The sequence below is a fragment of the Macrobrachium nipponense genome, chromosome 43, assembly GCF_015104395.2.
Source record: "Macrobrachium nipponense isolate FS-2020 chromosome 43, ASM1510439v2, whole genome shotgun sequence".
In the NCBI taxonomy this organism is placed as follows: domain Eukaryota; kingdom Metazoa; phylum Arthropoda; class Malacostraca; order Decapoda; family Palaemonidae; genus Macrobrachium; species Macrobrachium nipponense.
The window spans coordinates 37933503-37950074 of NC_061104.1; the positions used below are offsets into that span (position 1 = coordinate 37933503).

A 16572-nucleotide genomic window follows, 5' to 3' on the forward strand; every position below is an offset into this window, starting at 1 on the left:
CTAAAAAATAGAATAACAAAAGCAGCAAAATAAGAAAAATCAACACATCAATAAACAGTAATAACACCGTGAACAACACACTATTAACATTATTTACAAAAATTACATTGAAAGTATAAAACTTGTCAGGTTTTCCACAACTGGTGGAGGAAGGTCATGATGGATTTAGAAATAATAAAAAGCTTAGGAGGAAAAGATTCGGTAAAGAAGAGGGTGCTGCCCTGATAATCCATCAAGCAACCTTCGCTTTCTCATCATCCTGTCCTACACACTTTAAAAAAGAAAGGAGAGTGAACATAAAGAGGAACAGTGGCTGATTGTACACTCAAGTAAAGAAACTCAAACCCAAGACCATGAAAGGCCTTGTTACAATGGCTTTGGCACAGTCCAAGGTTGGAGAACTGTACGCATTCAGAGTATTTTTCTCATAGAAGGGTTGCCTACCATGGATTAAGGGTCCCTTCCACCTGCTAGTTTGATTTCGGAGTGTCCCCTTAAAAGAATTGTCTGCCAAGGCTAAACAGGGACGTCGCACACGAAAGTGAATGTTTTATAAAGAAAAGCCACAATGATAACTGTAAAACGTTCATAACATGTCAACAACAAAATAATGTTGTTTTGGTTGCCCTGAAGATGTAGATTTCTATAAAACATTGTATGTTTTAGCAAACTTCGCTAATTTCCACGTTCGTGAAATGTGCAAATATCAACCCAAGAAAATGAAACAGATCAGGATTCAAACTCACTTGGCTTAGAGGATGCCCTTTGACAAGGCTCATGATGGCTCCAGTGATTATTTGATTGTCGAGTCGTCCCAAATAATTGGTCCTGTTTGGAAGCGGTCGAAGAGTCAAGGCATCCATGTCCATGTAAGTGCCACCATATTTTCTCAGGATCTCGGCTCTGGAGGCGTCAGATATAAAGGCACTTTGGTGTTCTGTTGAAGGAAAATCTACTCTTATGACATCATGCAATATCCAAATAACCAAATGAACAAGAGTCCATGATTATAAATGCCAAATTTTAGATGATTAAAGCTGCAACGAAAATAAACCAAGAGTGTTAATTAATTATGATATTGTTTTGTATGCTACTTATAGCAAAAGGCATCCCTTACTCATAATACTTTTCCATGACAGTTTCCTAACTTATTTACACTCACCTTCATTAATTAGCCAGCGTTTCCCCTGGTACCATTGCTGAAGGGGAGAGTCCAAAAACAGTTCATCGAGGTCAAGCAAGGAGAAAAAGACGTTGTGCAGATTGGTGAGGATCTGTTGCAACAGAGATATGATGATTTACTGACTTTTTCATTCTATGTAGAACATGGAAGACAAAATATCAGTGCAGATCTGAAGATGACAAAAATTAAAAGGCTTAATTTGTTCCTGCACATTATACAAACCCTTGGTCCTTTACATTAAGAATTACTTTCAGCATAGTCTGGAATTAGACCATTGCAGTTTTAACAAGGTATTTGGGTAGTAACTACTGTCCACTAGTTGGGAGTCTCGCCAGACTGGATGTAAACATTCCACTTTGCTTTTGGCTGCTGTGGTAACCAGATGTGCTTTTTCGCTTTGCCCTCTGTGCTGTTGAATGTTTTTCACCTTCCTGGTGAGACCTTTCCTGTTTGTTGTTGGGTGTTTTTTGCGTGTGGTTTATTTGTTTTAAAATTTTTACCATTGCAACATGCTTATCCAGGACTTACAAAAGCCTAAATACCCCTCCATCTCCCAGCACATGTGCCATGGAATTGGAGGGAGGAAGAGTGGTAGTTTTAGATCCTCAGTGGAAGTTGATCCTCAGGCTCTCTGTATTTGTTTGTTTGTATGGTGTTTTTAACGTTGCATGGAACAAGTGGTTATTTAGCAATGGGACCAACACCTTTATGTGACTTCCGAACCACGTTGAGAGTGAACTTCTATCACCAGAAATACACATCTCTGTCCCCTCAATGGAATGCCCGAGAATCGAACTTTCGGCCACCGAGGTGGCAGGCAAACACTGTACCAACCACGCCACTGAGGCGCTTCAGGGCTGTGGCGTGAGTGTACAAGGACTCAGGCTTGTAGAGTATGTGATTCCTGGTCATCTGAATGCTGCAGTAGGTATGAAAGGAGGAAGGGATCTCGGGGGAAGGCTTCCAGGGCTTTGTCTGAGGGCTACACACCCACGACAACTCCTGTGGTGGTCGATCCTTCATTGTCATTTCTCCCCCGTCGCAAACTTCCTTGCCTGGCTGTTTCCCCTTTGAAGGAAATCTCTCCTTATACTTCTTTGCTTGGTTTGTCATGCAAAGAAGAGGGGGGGAGGGCAGACGACAAGGACTTGTATTCAGGGGCCTCTGCTCACTCTGAAGGGGATCCCTACCATTCAGAGTGAGTAGAGGCTCCTATCTCTAACCCGACTTTTGCTACTTCAGATATGGTGGCTTCACAAACTGGGAATTTGCAGCAGGTATGGGCAACACTTGGGCTGCCTGGTATCCCATCTCTCCTGGGGCTTGTAGCACAATTTTCGTCTGCCCCTGTGTTGTATGTGGCTGAGGCGGTAAAAATGACAACACTCTCTGTACCTGGTTATGTGGCCCTGCCTCATTTAGTATATACCCAACACATCACCAGCATGACTCCCTCTGCAATGATGGGGACACAACCACATACATCCAAGGTAGATATATCTCTACCTCCTCCTCCAGGTTATGCTGTGTTCTCTCTCCCACCCACATACCATCCCCATTGGACCTTCCTCAAGGGGTGTATTCCCCTGTGTTTTCTGTGCCTGTTCCTAACACTGTCCCAGTTCCTGACTGTACTGTTGATGTCATTGCCACTGCAACAGTATCTGCCGCACCTGTATCTGCCACCTCTGGGTGTGCCACTACGGCAGCTGCCCCAGTGGCCCCTTGGATGGGAGACTTGACCATCATCCTGAAGAATCTGACGAAGAAGATGCCGAAGAAGAAGTGTTCAGGAACAGGAACCATCACGCCATCCCGAAGGGCTAGTGTGTTGGGAGCCGTAGGAGTGCAAACTTTGGTTCACACTTCTGCGGCTAGTCTTAGAGGTTCTGCCTCTAAGACTAGTTCCATGTCAGGCGCTTATTCGTGAGCTTCCCCAAGTGCACGTAAATCTGTGGATTCATGCGCAGTCAGAGTCGATGACACCGAGTCTGCTCATCGTCACGACTCAGGCATAGAAAGGAAGAAAGGAGCGAGTCGCTCAGTTGACACGCCTTACTGGTGATCACTCGGTGCCCAGGGTTGATGTGATGGTTCCGTTCGACTGTGCACACAGTGAGACTGGTAGGAGGTCCCCTGCTCAGTCCTCTCTGGAGGTTTCGGCCTTGTCGAGGACTGGGACGTGTCGTGAGGATAGCACCAGCTCTTGCCAGTCGGGTGCACATTTGTCTCCACCTGGGCCACAGTCACGTTCATGCAACTGATCAATCTCAGTGGTGGCAAGCGTTTCTCCTGCCATGCAAGTGCACCATACCACTCCTCAGGGAAACGTTTCTACAGGGCAAGAATGCTCTCCTAGACCCGCGAAACAATTGCCACCGTGGGTTAGTGATTGCTCATGGCTTACTCCTTCAGTTAGTTCTGCTAGCAGAGCAAGTGGGAGCATCCAATCTTCCTCACTTGATCCTTCAACTTCCTGGGTTTACATCAGGAGGAACTAGGTGACCAGGGGGAACGGTGGGGAGGGATCTCCCCAGGGTTTGGCCACAAGAGCATACATTCCCGGTGCAGCCTTAGGACCCGAGAGGTCATATACTTGAGTGGTTCAGGAAGGTCCTAGCAGGTCTGGCAAGGTTCTTTTAGTTGCAGGAAGAGGGTCTCGGGAGGAACTTACCCTAGAAGGACTTGAGGGTCCTTTGCTTCAGGATGTGGACACCCCCAAAATCCAGAGGACCCATGCAGAGGTCATTGCGCTGATTCGTCAGCACAATACCCTATGGCAGCATTTCTTAACCTGGGGTGCAAGCACCCCCAGGGGGTGCTGAAATCAATTTCAGGGGGTGCTGGGGAAGGTCACATATGTGGCAGTAAAATATCAGTAACACTTAAGTTGTACGAGCGTTCCACACTTTTGTATTGAGTCAGCATCACAAGCTTTGTGATAGACCTAGAGCATACATGTTCGCTACATGTGCTAATGTCTGATGGCAGACGGCGAGACCCTGCGGTCCCTTGCCACTGGCGGCTCTCTAGGCAATAGTTGCGTAGTATTAGGCAGCAGTACAACACAGTCCTCATATTCCTATAATACTGGTAAGATCATTGGAGGATATATTCTCATTTATTCGCTCATAGCTCTCTCTCTCTCTCTCTCTCTCTCTCTCTCTCTCTCTCTCTCTCTCTCTAATGTGTCGCATAATATTTTTATATGAATGGATAGATGACGTTTCAAACCTACACTAATGTATTAGGCCTAGATATATTTTGAGCCTATCATGATTACAACTTTCTGGTGAAATTTTATTGAAGGAACAATTGGCTGTCTATATTTTGCACACATTTTTATAACTTATAACCAACACAAATAAATGTGTTCGTCAGATTGTTCATCTGTTATATTTTTTAAAGGAAACGTTTTATGCAGTCAATACACCAATTGACAGAATTTTGAAGGTCAATTATATTTCATAAAATTTATAATATATATATATATATATATATATATATATATATCATAGATATATATATATAATATTTATACGCATTAAGCCACAAATGTCCTTTAATATCTAATTCGCTTACCTCAGAATTAATATATTTTCATATATGTTAATTGAAGGGGAATTTTTAGTTGATAATAATTTTGTGTTCTCCCGGACGCGAACCTAGGAACCCAGAAATCAGGACATACACTGAAACACCATTAACCACTAAGCTACCACGAGAGGACATAATTATTATTAAACAAAAATTCCCCTTCAGTTAACATATATGAAAATATATTAATTCTGAGGTAGAGCAAATTAGATATTAAAGGGCATTTGTAGCTTAATGCGTATATATGAATCACAGTGATGTGACCAGACTCATAAATTGGCTATGTGCGACAAAAGCACTACTCAGTTCCCAAGGTCGAGGAGGGTTGATGCCGACCCCAAAACAACAAATACCTGTGCGCAACAGGGATTTGTAGGTGAGCAGTCAGAGGACAAAGTATCTGGCCATACTGATCAATACAGTAGCTGGCTATGGCAGATCGTGATCGGTCACCTGTCATCCCTCGAGAAATTAGTTCCTCACTGGCATCTTTACCAGTGGTTTCTTCAGTGGAGACTAAAGGAGTATTGGTCACAGGCTCAAGACCCTCAGTCCTTTCCCATTCCTCTGACGGAGGAAGTGAGAGGTTTTGACTTGGTGGCTGGATGACAAGAACCTCTTAATAGGAATGGAGTTGCGCACTCCCCGTCCGGACATACTGCTGTTCTCAGACACATCATCCGAGGGTTGGGGTGCAACCTGGGAGGAGCTGCTGATGGCAGGAGTGTGGAATCAATGCAAAAAGCACCTTCACATCAACATTCTAGAACTCAAGGCAGCCTTCATGGCCCTCTAGGAGTTTCGGGATCTTGTGACAGAGCACTCCATGGTGCTCATGAGTTACAATACCATGGTGGTTGAATATGTCAACAAGCAAGGGGGCCTCATGTCCCTCTTGCTGCATCAGTTGACAGTACAGGTACACAAGTGGGTGGTAGCCCCCTCTGTAGAGCTGTTGGCCAGGTACATTCCAGGCAATAGGAATGTAGTGCCAGCTCAGTTGCCAGAATCGTGATAAACTTCACGAAGTCAGATCTCATCCCCAGTAGAGGATAAAGTATCTGGCCATGCTGGTCAATACGGTAGTAGGCCGAGGCCAAGTCTTCCCAGCAGACTCAAGGATCAGCAAGTTCACGAAGGCAGCTCAGCTGTTTCTGTCACGACAGGAGCAGCCAGCTCGGCTATGGTAGATCGTGATTGGTCACCCGTCATCCATCGAAAAGTTAGTCCCTCACAGGCATCTTTACAAACGGTCTCTTCAGTGGGGACTGAAGGAGTGTTGGTCACAGAATCAAGACCCTCAATCTTTTCCCATTCCTCTGATGGAAGAAGTGCAAGAGGATTTGGCCAGGTGGCTGGATGACAGGAACCTCTTAACAGGAGTGGAGTTGAGGACTTCCCCTCTGAACATGCTGCTGTTCTCAGATACATCATCCAAGGGTTGGGGCACACCCCTGTAGGAGTTGCTGACTGCAGGAGTGTGGGATCAACGCTCAAGCATGTTCAGATCAACATTCTAGAACTCAAGGCGGCCTTCATGGCAGTAGCCCCCTTGGTAGAGCTGTTGGCCAGGTACATTCCAGGTAAGAGGAATGTAGTGTCAGCTCAGTTGCCAGAATCAGGTGATAGGGACAGAGAGTAGTCCCTTCAAACAGACATTGCAGAAAGGTTGTTCAACCTATGAGGGGATCTAGTCATAGACTTGTTTGCCATCTGGCACAACAAGAAACTTCAGGTCTTCTGTTCCATAGTGCCAGACTCATGAGCTGCTGCAGAGGACGTGTTCCAACACTCGTGGGACAACCCCAAAGTCTACGCCTTTCCCCCGCTCTGCCTGATTCACTAGGTAATCAGCAGGCCGCTGACCACCCAGAATCTTCAGATGATTTTATTGGCACTGCCATTTGGTACCCCAATCTGCTGGCTCTTCTCTCTGAGGCATCGAAAGAGATTCCCTGTGGCACAACCTTCTATGTCACAGCCACACCTTTTGAACGGTACCACTTGGCAGTAAAGTCCTTGTGTCTTCATGGCTGGAAGTTATTCACCATCTCTTGTGAGAGAGAGGCTTTTCTCTCTGAGCAGAACAGAGATAGCAGAATACCTTAGACAGTCCTCTGCAGCAGTATACCAGGGAAAGTAGGCCGTCTTCTTTGGTTGGTGTCGTAGATGGGGTCTCTCTCCAGTCAGAGCCACTCTCCAGCAAATCATGGACTTCCTTGTCTTTCTTCCCTGAGAGAAGCTCCTCTCTGTGTCTGCAGTTAAGGGCTATTAGTCAGGCTTGGCCCTGTTCCTGAAACTGCGAGGCTTAGATATTTCCACTTCCATGGAGATATCTCTGCTTATGAGGAGCTTTGAAAGGTCTTGCCCATCCAGAGAAATCAGGCCACCTGAGAGGGATGTGACTCTCATTTTATGGAGTTTGACTCATGAACTGTATGAGCCCTTACGAGAGTTGTCAGACAGGGATCTGACCCTCAAGACCGTCTTTCTGCTGGCCCTGGCATCAACGAAGAGAGTAGGAGAACTTCATGGTCTCTCTTTCGATGTGAAACACTTGAGGAGTTGGGGATCCATTACCCTCGATTTTGTCCAGGATTTCATAGGGAAGACTCAGAATCAATCGATTCCTGATGCTAGATTCAAATTCTTTATGATCCCCTCCCTAGAGTCTTTAATGGTAATAATCCTGACTAGATGATCCTTTGTCCTGTTAGAGTACTACAGTTCTATCTGAATAGAATTCAAGATCTCCAGCCTGAGCGTCGACTCCTCTTTGTTAGCACCGGGGTGACCAAGAGAGAAGTGTCCAAGAACAATATTTCTTTCTGGCTTCATAAGGCAATGAGGAAAGCGCACTCCTCTGAAAGGAGATACGACACCAGTACCTTTCATCCAAGAGTTCATGAAGTCAGCTGTATTGTTCCTACCCTTGCAATCTGCCAAGAATCTGTTGGTTACACAGGTACTAGAGGTGGGGGCTTGGGCCTACTAGGCCACCTTCACATCCTTCTGCCTTTGGGATATAACTCACAGGTCCTTGGAAACTTCTTCCTTGGGACCCGTGGTGGCTGCTCAACAAGTTGTGTAATTTACCCAGCTCTTTAACAGGACAAGTTTGCATCTTGCCTTTGTGAGCTATGCAAATGTGGGCATGAATGAGAGAGTGACTGGCCTCCCCCTTTTCAATCTTCTCTCTTCCTGTGGGCAGAGAGTTATGCTTACCACAAGCTGAAACTGGCATCTGATGCAGGTAAGTTATATATACAGAGCTCTATTCTATATTCTTTCCTAGCAAGGAAGGAAAAGGAGCCTTGGAATAAGACAAACCCAATGCTTACATATTTGCCTTACATTCACTGACTACAAAAGGTTCTTGAATGCTTTACATAAGAGGCTATGCTCTCCTCCCTCCTATAAAATGGTCCAGAGGTCTGGCCATTGGTCATGCAGTTCCCATACTCTGACCCATTGGCCGGAGGCCAGCTCCCCTCCTTACTCTTACTACCTGGAAGGAGACCTTAGGTTGGGCGAACACCAGTCTGTTCATAGAGGCTCACTCAGATTCCTCCCTCCAATCAGTGTCTTCCTAATGTAAAGGACCGAGGGTTTTTATAACGTCAAGGAACAAATCACATTTTTTAAAAAGTAAATTGTATTTTACCTAACTATAAAAACCTGAGGTCCTTTCCATAAAGGCCCACCTAACGCCACCCATCAATCTGTTCCTGGGCCTAAAGCAAAGTGGAATGTTTACATCCAGTCGTCGGGTGGGACTCCTGACTAGCGGACAGTAGTTACTGCCTAAATACCTTGTTAAAACTTTAACAGCCGAATTCCAGCCTTCACTGAAATTAATTCCTAATGTAAAGGAACTCAGGTTTGTATAGTTAAGAAAAATATAACTTAATTTTAAAAATTGTGATATTATTTGGAAAGACAGCCTTACAATATTGATTCTGCAATTCTGATCTAAAACTATGTGATAATTTGGTGCCTTTTTCAAGATTAATTTTAATATGAAAATAGTTTATAAGTTTGATTTTAAGAAGGGAAAAACAAAACAATACTTTCAAATACTACAATTTCTAACTTTCCTCTTATCTTTAATGAATATAAAATTGCCTGGTCTACTAAAAGTAAACATGTGATATAAACATTGCATGATGATGCTGTGTCAAGTGGAAGGGTTTTGATTTTCACTTGAAAAATCTGGTTTGCTACTCGAGCAGGTGGAGAATCCATAGAGCAAGAATTCTAATCTCTTTTAAGCACCTGAGCAATAGGGTGTCTCAGTAAAAAGGAATTTATGTTAGCTTTAGTACGATGTGAGAAGCTAGGAAAAGACCCCTGTTAGACCTTTTACCCACTGGATGACATAAAATTGGTGCCTTGACCAAGATACATTAGAGTAAAATTTCCAAAAAATTTGTTGAGATTCATTTTCTGTTATCCCATGAGGTGAATAGCCTATACTTCAGCATGGTGACCAAACTAGACACTTAATTGGCTGTGGAGATGTGGTTTGAAGGACAAGAAGATGGAATTCATAGCTAAATAACGAAACCTAGCCATGCAGAGAGAGAGAGAGGAAGAAAGTATCAAAAGAGGCAGCTAAAAGACAGACAGAAGTTTGGAAGACAGCAGGAACCTAAACCTCAAAGAATAAGACTCAACATCTGACTAGTGCAAAGAGCTGGCATACAGATGAGTGTGCTGTTTTTCTAAGTCCACTACTAACAGATATGGATCTAAAAGTTTCTTTATAATATGTATATTGATGAAGCCTTGCTTCATGATAACCTAAAGAGACCACTTTTAAAGAGATATGAGATGACATAGGAGAGATTCAAGAAGAAAATCCATGAGTCTAGATCAGAACAGCGTGACACTGCATATCAGTGTGTAGCTAGGCTGCAGACATATTTCAATAGTGGACTGAAATGGTTTAATGCAGAAAAGAGTTTGATGATTTGGCACATTTTGACCAAGATAGTTCTATTTCTCATGGGAAGCCTACCGAGAGCAAATACCAATATGATGATCTTGAAGAGTGGTTCATGGAGGCTCATGAGATAAGCAAGGTTGAATGCCAGATGCCATAACTTCAAGATGGCATAACAGAAACAGACTGACAAAAGTAAAGGTGAGTACTTTGTGTATCACAAGCTAGGACACTTAGCCAAGAACTGTGTGCTAGTTGGGAATAAAGTCAAGTAGAAGTAATGAATGTGGGTACTTAATGTGTCACAAAGCAGGACACAGCAAACAATATGTGTTTATTAGGTGTAAAGGCCAGTATAAGTTCAAGAAAAAGCCAACAAGTGCTACAGTAGTGGAAGAACCGAGGGAGGCAACCAATATCATATGTGAGGACGTCCATTTGCATTTATCACCATTTAGAAGATTATGCCAAATATGATACAACGAAGCTGTCAGATGGAGCATAACTACTCATTGTATTGAGAGCATGCTTATCAGCGTAGCAGAGGTAGAGGCACCATATTATACCTGTTAGTGAGGATTATAAAGGCAAGGTAAATCTAACTGTCCTACAAGATACAGATGGGTACAAGTGCACTGTACCTAGAAGTTTGGTAACTTGAGGACCAAATGACCAATAGGAGTATCCATAGATATTCTGTTGCTAAGATTTATATAAACACTCCTCATTAAGAAGTAAGGTTACTTGCTATGTGCCTAGATAATCGTATTTATGACACTGTTCTTGGAAACATTCCCAGCATTAATGACCCCTAAGAAATTATTAAAGCTAAGGGTGAAATGGTCAAGAAAGATGCACGCATAATAAGGCCAAAGTCAGAGAAAAATTATGAGGATATAAAATTGGAAAAGGCTAGTACCAAGTCAGCTGCTGTTGTGTACAGACCCAAAGTCCAACAATAAACACTCAGCATCAAGCCATTTGTGTAGACTTTAGTATTCTGCATATAGGAGTGGAAGAAATAAACACAACAGCTGGAACCCATTTTAACCCAGAAGTTAGCGAGAACCAAAAATGACACATAATGCAGGACCAAGGGTGAAGGAAATCAAGCTAAAACACAATAGCACATCATGTTTTCCAAGGTAAAGGGGCTAAAGAGGTACAGCAAACCCTGTTTGGGGATATATTGGGCCCAAGTGATGAAGCTGGTCCACGAGTCTTTTGTTGGTGGTCATCTTAGGGTTATAAGACTGTGAGGTGTATAAAAAGTAGTTTTCATTGGCCAGGAGTGATTGTGGACATCACCAGAGTTCGCTGGTCCTACAAACATTTGCTACAAGAATGCAACAAGGGTGTGTACTAGCAAAATACTGCTAAGGAAGATACTGCTGATTGGAGAGTCATTCAAGAGAGTACCTGTAGACCTGACTGGTGCTGTATCGTCAGCGTTGGGGAAGGGCAATAGATACACCCTGACGGTGGCAAACTCTGTAGAATAGAAAATAAGTTGAGCAGGAAGTACCACTTGATATTTTTAGTAGGGTAGAATTCCCAAAAGAAGTGCTATGCGATCAAGTCTTAGTTTACTTCCAAAACAATGAGGAATGTGAGCCATGTGGTGAGCTCTAAGCAACTGTTTTTGACTCTTTATGACAAAGATGAAATGGATTGTGTGAAAGGACGAGCAGTATGCTGAAATCTATGCTGAAGACATACCAAGAGAGTCTGAAGGAATGGGTCTGATTTCTAGCAGCAGTCATATTTGCGTATGTAGAGGTACCTTGGTGAGCACAGGATTTTCATCCGTTATGCTTCCATATAGAAGGACCAAGAGAGTTCCAGTGTAGATCCACACTGAATTATTGATCAGGGACTGCAAGGATAAAGTGTGAAATGCCTACCAGTACATGTTGACTTGTCCGAGAGAGTTTATTAGTGACAGGAATACCAGAAGAGGGCCAGAGGCTGTTCGTTCAAGGGGGGGCAGAAAGTGTTAGTGCTAATACTGATGGAAGCAAACAAGCCAATGTTGCAGTGGGGAGGGTATACAAGTCAAGGAAGTGGTTAATCGCTACAATGAAAGGGAAGCAAAAGAAGCAGCAGCAGGTGTCGTTAAAGAAGAGAGTGTGACCAAAATCGAGGAGGAAGCTGACAAGAACCAGGTAATCCCAGAAGGGGTCTGGTAGGAACATCAACCATGAAATGAAGAAACCCTATGAGATGTCAACATTATTGGAAACTTAAGCAGATAGCAGGTGAAGATAGTGATTAATAATGGCACGGGCAACAACATAAATTTCATGAAAGTGAAGTTTAATAATAAAAAAAAGGACTCTAACCCTACATCCTTTGGTATACAAAAAGTGACAGGAACTTTACATTTAACACCACAGGGTACCTTTATCAAGGGATGTGACATATCAATTAAGGGAGCAGTGACGTAAACGGTAATGGACCGCTGGCGATGGTGGCGAGCTGCACTCTCAACGGCACATGCCTGCAGAAAGGACACAAGATGTTGGTTGGGGTGTTCGTTAAATATACAGACACGATTCAACGCAAGCATTCACACACTCCCTGTCTCTATTATCTCTCATATCCAAGGTTGCAGGTGTGAAGGAAAAGAAAAAATTCCTGCTGTACTACTTGGACGATTGTCAGCACACTATTAATTCCTTTTTTTTTTTTTACTTGTAATTAAAGTCGTTATTTTAATTTTTTAACCTTCTGCTGTGCATTACAAATTAGCCCAAACAATAATATCTTGCACAGTAAAATTACAGAGTAAACATCGCTTCTCTGTCAACCAACATCAAAATGAGAGAGAGAGAAAGATAGTATCATTAAATTTTTCGTGCTTTTCCTGCACAATTAGCAACAATAGCAGCAACTGGATATTAAACAGGAAATGTATTACACCTTTTTTTTATATAAAAATGTAAAAATATCTACGTTTAGATAATTTCATCTTTCCATTTGGTCTGTGGCTTTCTATCTTCTGTCAATTTTGAAAATTTAGTGCAAATCATTGTTCAGCTGAAAAGTAAAAGCATAATCAGTCTCTCATCATAAACGATAGCTTTACACCGACCATTTTAAAAAAAATTGTTTTTCGAACCTTTCGTCAAAAATTTCACCAGAGCTTTTTTCTTTCTTTTTTTACTTTTTCACCTACGATACGTTCTTCAGTAACTGCACAAATAGTAATAATATTATAAAATTAAAAAGTTTATTCCAGCTTTGGATGGTGTGAAAAGTTTATATATCTGTTAACAGATTTTTGATAGATTCTACGGAAAAACACCTGCCATCAACTCATCATTTCTACGTTTTATGCTTGTCTTCCGTTTCTAAAAACTACTAAGTAAGACCACAATGATTCAGCTTAGAAAAGGTAGCAAAATAAATCTTCTACGCAAGAATACAAAATTATTGATAGGCGCAAATGGCCAACAAAAATTGTGGTACCCGGATGAGTTTTGCAGCAAGGTGAAAATCAAAACAGTTGACAATCATCTCCACAAATACTGAATCTGAGAGTAAATTTTTTCCACTACTGCGTCATTCAGCTCTGCCTCTCTTCTCTCTACATTTGAAAGATCTTCAAAATGCTCCTTCGACCAAAGACTACATGCACACTTCAAACAGCATTTCTCCCTTTGCAGCGGTTATTCTGAGAACCATTTGTACATTGACCTCTCTCCTTGTATTTGCTCTCTCTCGTTAAGCTAGATTACCTACCATCCTCAAATGTTTCGTACTTCTCTTGCACTCCTTCCAAACCTATCTGCGGAAACAATTTTTGAGGCAGATCCTTGTGTACTCTCCTCAGTTCCTTATCAAATCACTTGTCTTAATCACAGTTACAGCCACATTTTCAAAACTCCCTCCTCTTTAGCATACATCCTCTGTTACCTGACTTTCATTTCAACCAAATAGTGATCACAAAGTCCTCCATCTCCTTCTTTTCTCCCCACTGCTATTTATCCACATTTCCACTTACTCTGTATTAACGCATAATCCAGCAGACGATTTTCATCACCAGAATTGTGGGATTTCCTAAGTATTCTTAGGAATATTTATCTTTGAAAATCATGTATTCCAACATTCAAGCTCCTTTCCCAAACACTTTCAGAAACCTGTCAAATCATACTACGTATAGTCTAGAAATTCCACCAATACGTACTACCTTTGTACTCATATCACCTAGCGCAGCCAATCATATAGCATATCATCAAAACCAAGCCAGGTTAGGATTCAGACTTCCAAGAACCTTCTCGTTCACTTTATTCTAGCCTAGAGAAAAGAGAGCTCATCGACTATATTTGGGTATTTCCTCACTCCAATGGGTCCACAACTCTTCAGAAGGCTCTCGTTTCCCTTTGGACATATTATGTCTGTATTTCAAACCATAACTACTTTACAGTGTAACAATGTTCCCTTAATATTAATACTTTACAGATGTATAGGATTGCGACTAGCACCAGGAGGGATGTCGCCTTATTTAGGGCTCATGCCTCATATACTACATGCAAACTTTCAAGCATTTTATCTTTCGGTTAATGTGGAATTTTCAGTCCTCCATCCCTACCTACATTACTTCCTCATTCAACATTAACAGTCAAAGCACTCTATATCAGTACCCTTTAATGTCCCTCTGTTCATATCTACCAGACTCTTCTGGGCATCAGAAGTCATTTCACATTGCAGTTTGTGCAATATACTCGGTTATGGGACACGTAGAAATATTTAATATGTGTATGTTACATATGTGTGTTTTAATATATAGCACTATAGTATGTGTGGTACATAATATGCATTTCACCTTTAAAAACTTTCTCTTTACAAAAGGGGCTTCTTCAAAGAAAATGTCACGGCAGCCATTGTCTACTAAGTTGCCAATAACTGCCGATGAAAGAACTCAGAAAGAAAGGAAGGAAGGAAGGAAGAACAGAAACACCTTCCTGACCTTTGCCCCGAACACATTCCCACCCCCGACACTGAAACCCTTTTCTTCTCTTCTCCTATTATTTCTAATTCCTTCTTCCATCATTTGGATCTCTATCCTTCTCCTACACTTCCCCTACCAGTCAATAACCTTACAACTACTTCTGGTCAGTTTTTCATTTTCTTAATTTGTTTTACGCAACCAAAGGTCACAGAACACTCGGGTTCATCTACACCAACCTTGTTTATGATGCTTTCGACCTTTATGTAATTTTGCATTTTGATAAACATAACGTCTCCTATCCACTTCCTGAAGCAGCACATTGATGCAACTTTTATGGAAACAACAGCAGATATTAGATGTCTTAAGATTTCTTGAGCATCGAATAACATCATATGAACGACCTTTTGGTGATCCTAAGTTTCAAAAGAAGATCAGTGCACTGTTTTCACGGAGAGGATAAACTGTTTGCCCTGATGGTCCGTCCCAAAGCGAAAATAGTCACCTGGCGTCCATTGAAGTTGAGTCCACAGGACGTCTGCGTGAAGATAATAGAGTCCTCATTCGGGGGGCGCCATTTGAGCTGCGAGGGCTTGGCCATCTTCTGGAGACGATATCGGGGACACAGCAGGTCGTACCATTCGCCCTCCCTCGGAATCCTGCCAAGAGGCTCCCTGGATCTAGCGAGAGGACTGGGAACCAACATCCCCCCGAAATGAAAGTATTTGAACATGCTCACCAGACAAACAGAGCAAAATACGAGCCAGGTGTATTTCTTTCTTCGGGTGTTAGTGTAGGTGCGGTTGGTTGCAGATGCCATGACAATGGAGTCCATTTTTTTTTCTCTCTCAGAATAATGAGAATATTTTAGTTACTATTTCTGACGATATGTCATTCTCACTTATCTGGAAGACCAATAAACGTTTAATGTTATATGATCCGGAAGGTTAATCTGCCTTTCTCTTCTGATCATTAGAGCAAAATCCACATTCACTCACTTGACTAATATTACCCGTCCAACAGACCTCCTGTTCTGCGAGTACCAAGAAAAATTGGAGGTGAATGGTTGGCTCAGTCACAAGCGAGAGTCATGTGCTTCTCGATAAGTTTCCTTGTGGGGGCATAATCTCTGATATTTCCTGACGCCGTCGAGTGGAGCGCCAGAAGAACGCGCAGCAGCTACAGCGGCAATAAAATGCTGACATTACCTGGTCTGTGGAAGTCGGGGGTTGAAGCAATCGAAGGTAATAATACACCAAGAAAACCGAATACAAGAATCATATGCATGACTTATATATCCATGAGATTATTGTTATTAATCCCAAAATATTTCTATGAATCACGAGAGAGAGAGAGAAAGGCGGCCGGGGGGGGGGGGGGGGGGGGGGGGGGCGGTGAAAGTTCACGCCATTTGAAAAGGATGCACAGTGAAGGAAAATCATCATTTACCTAGTTGTATAAGCACTACCACCGATGTTCATTTAATAGTCATTATTACATATAATAACTCTTCAATTACTCACCACTGCAAAGGAACTTTAATATCCTGCAATTACTGCAACTAATACTACCACCACTATTATTATATTATTATTATCATTATTATTATTATAAAAAATATAAAAAAAATCCTCATAGTAGCACGAGTCTTCAAACGACCGCATTGGAAAAGGACTAATTAGACGTTCCAGACGACTGTCGGGGTGGGGGTACAGGGGGGAGGGGGGCTTTCATCAGAAAACGACGACATTGCCTATTTATGCTTGACGACCGGTTCCATTGTTCATAAACAAGTCACTTAATTTGACTCCTGTTATGTTTACTTTGCTGGAGTGCTATATCAACGTGCCAGATTGATACGGGGAAACGAACAGATTCCCGAAAGCTATCCTCGGA

General features: G+C 42.3%; 1 protein-coding gene across 1 annotated transcript; it reads right to left on the reverse strand.

Annotated features, from left to right (window-relative positions):
* Nucleotides 1–232: 232 nt before the first annotated feature.
* LOC135213888 (lactosylceramide 4-alpha-galactosyltransferase-like) lies at nt 233–2989 on the reverse strand. Its single transcript, XM_064247986.1, has 4 exons — nt 2819–2989; nt 1163–1274; nt 747–937; nt 233–271 (listed from the first exon to the last, which is right to left on the reverse strand). The coding sequence occupies exons 1-4, from the start codon at nt 2987–2989 to the stop codon at nt 233–235; spliced, it is 513 nt and encodes a 170-aa protein (XP_064104056.1).
* Between the last annotated feature and the right edge of the window lie 13583 nt (nt 2990–16572).

Excerpts from the sequence above, each read along its gene's own strand:
- LOC135213888 (XM_064247986.1), bottom strand. The coding sequence starts at position 2,989 with ATGGTTCCTGTTCCTGAACACTTCTTCTTCGGCATCTTCTTCGTCAGA. Across the intron at positions 938-1,162 it reads ACGCTGGCTAATTAATGAAG|AACACCAAAGTGCCTTTATA; the intron begins GTGAGTGTAAAT and ends TTCCTTCAACAG. Across the intron at positions 272-746 it reads AAGGGCATCCTCTAAGCCAA|TGTGTAGGACAGGATGATGA; the intron begins GTGAGTTTGAAT and ends TCTTTTTTAAAG.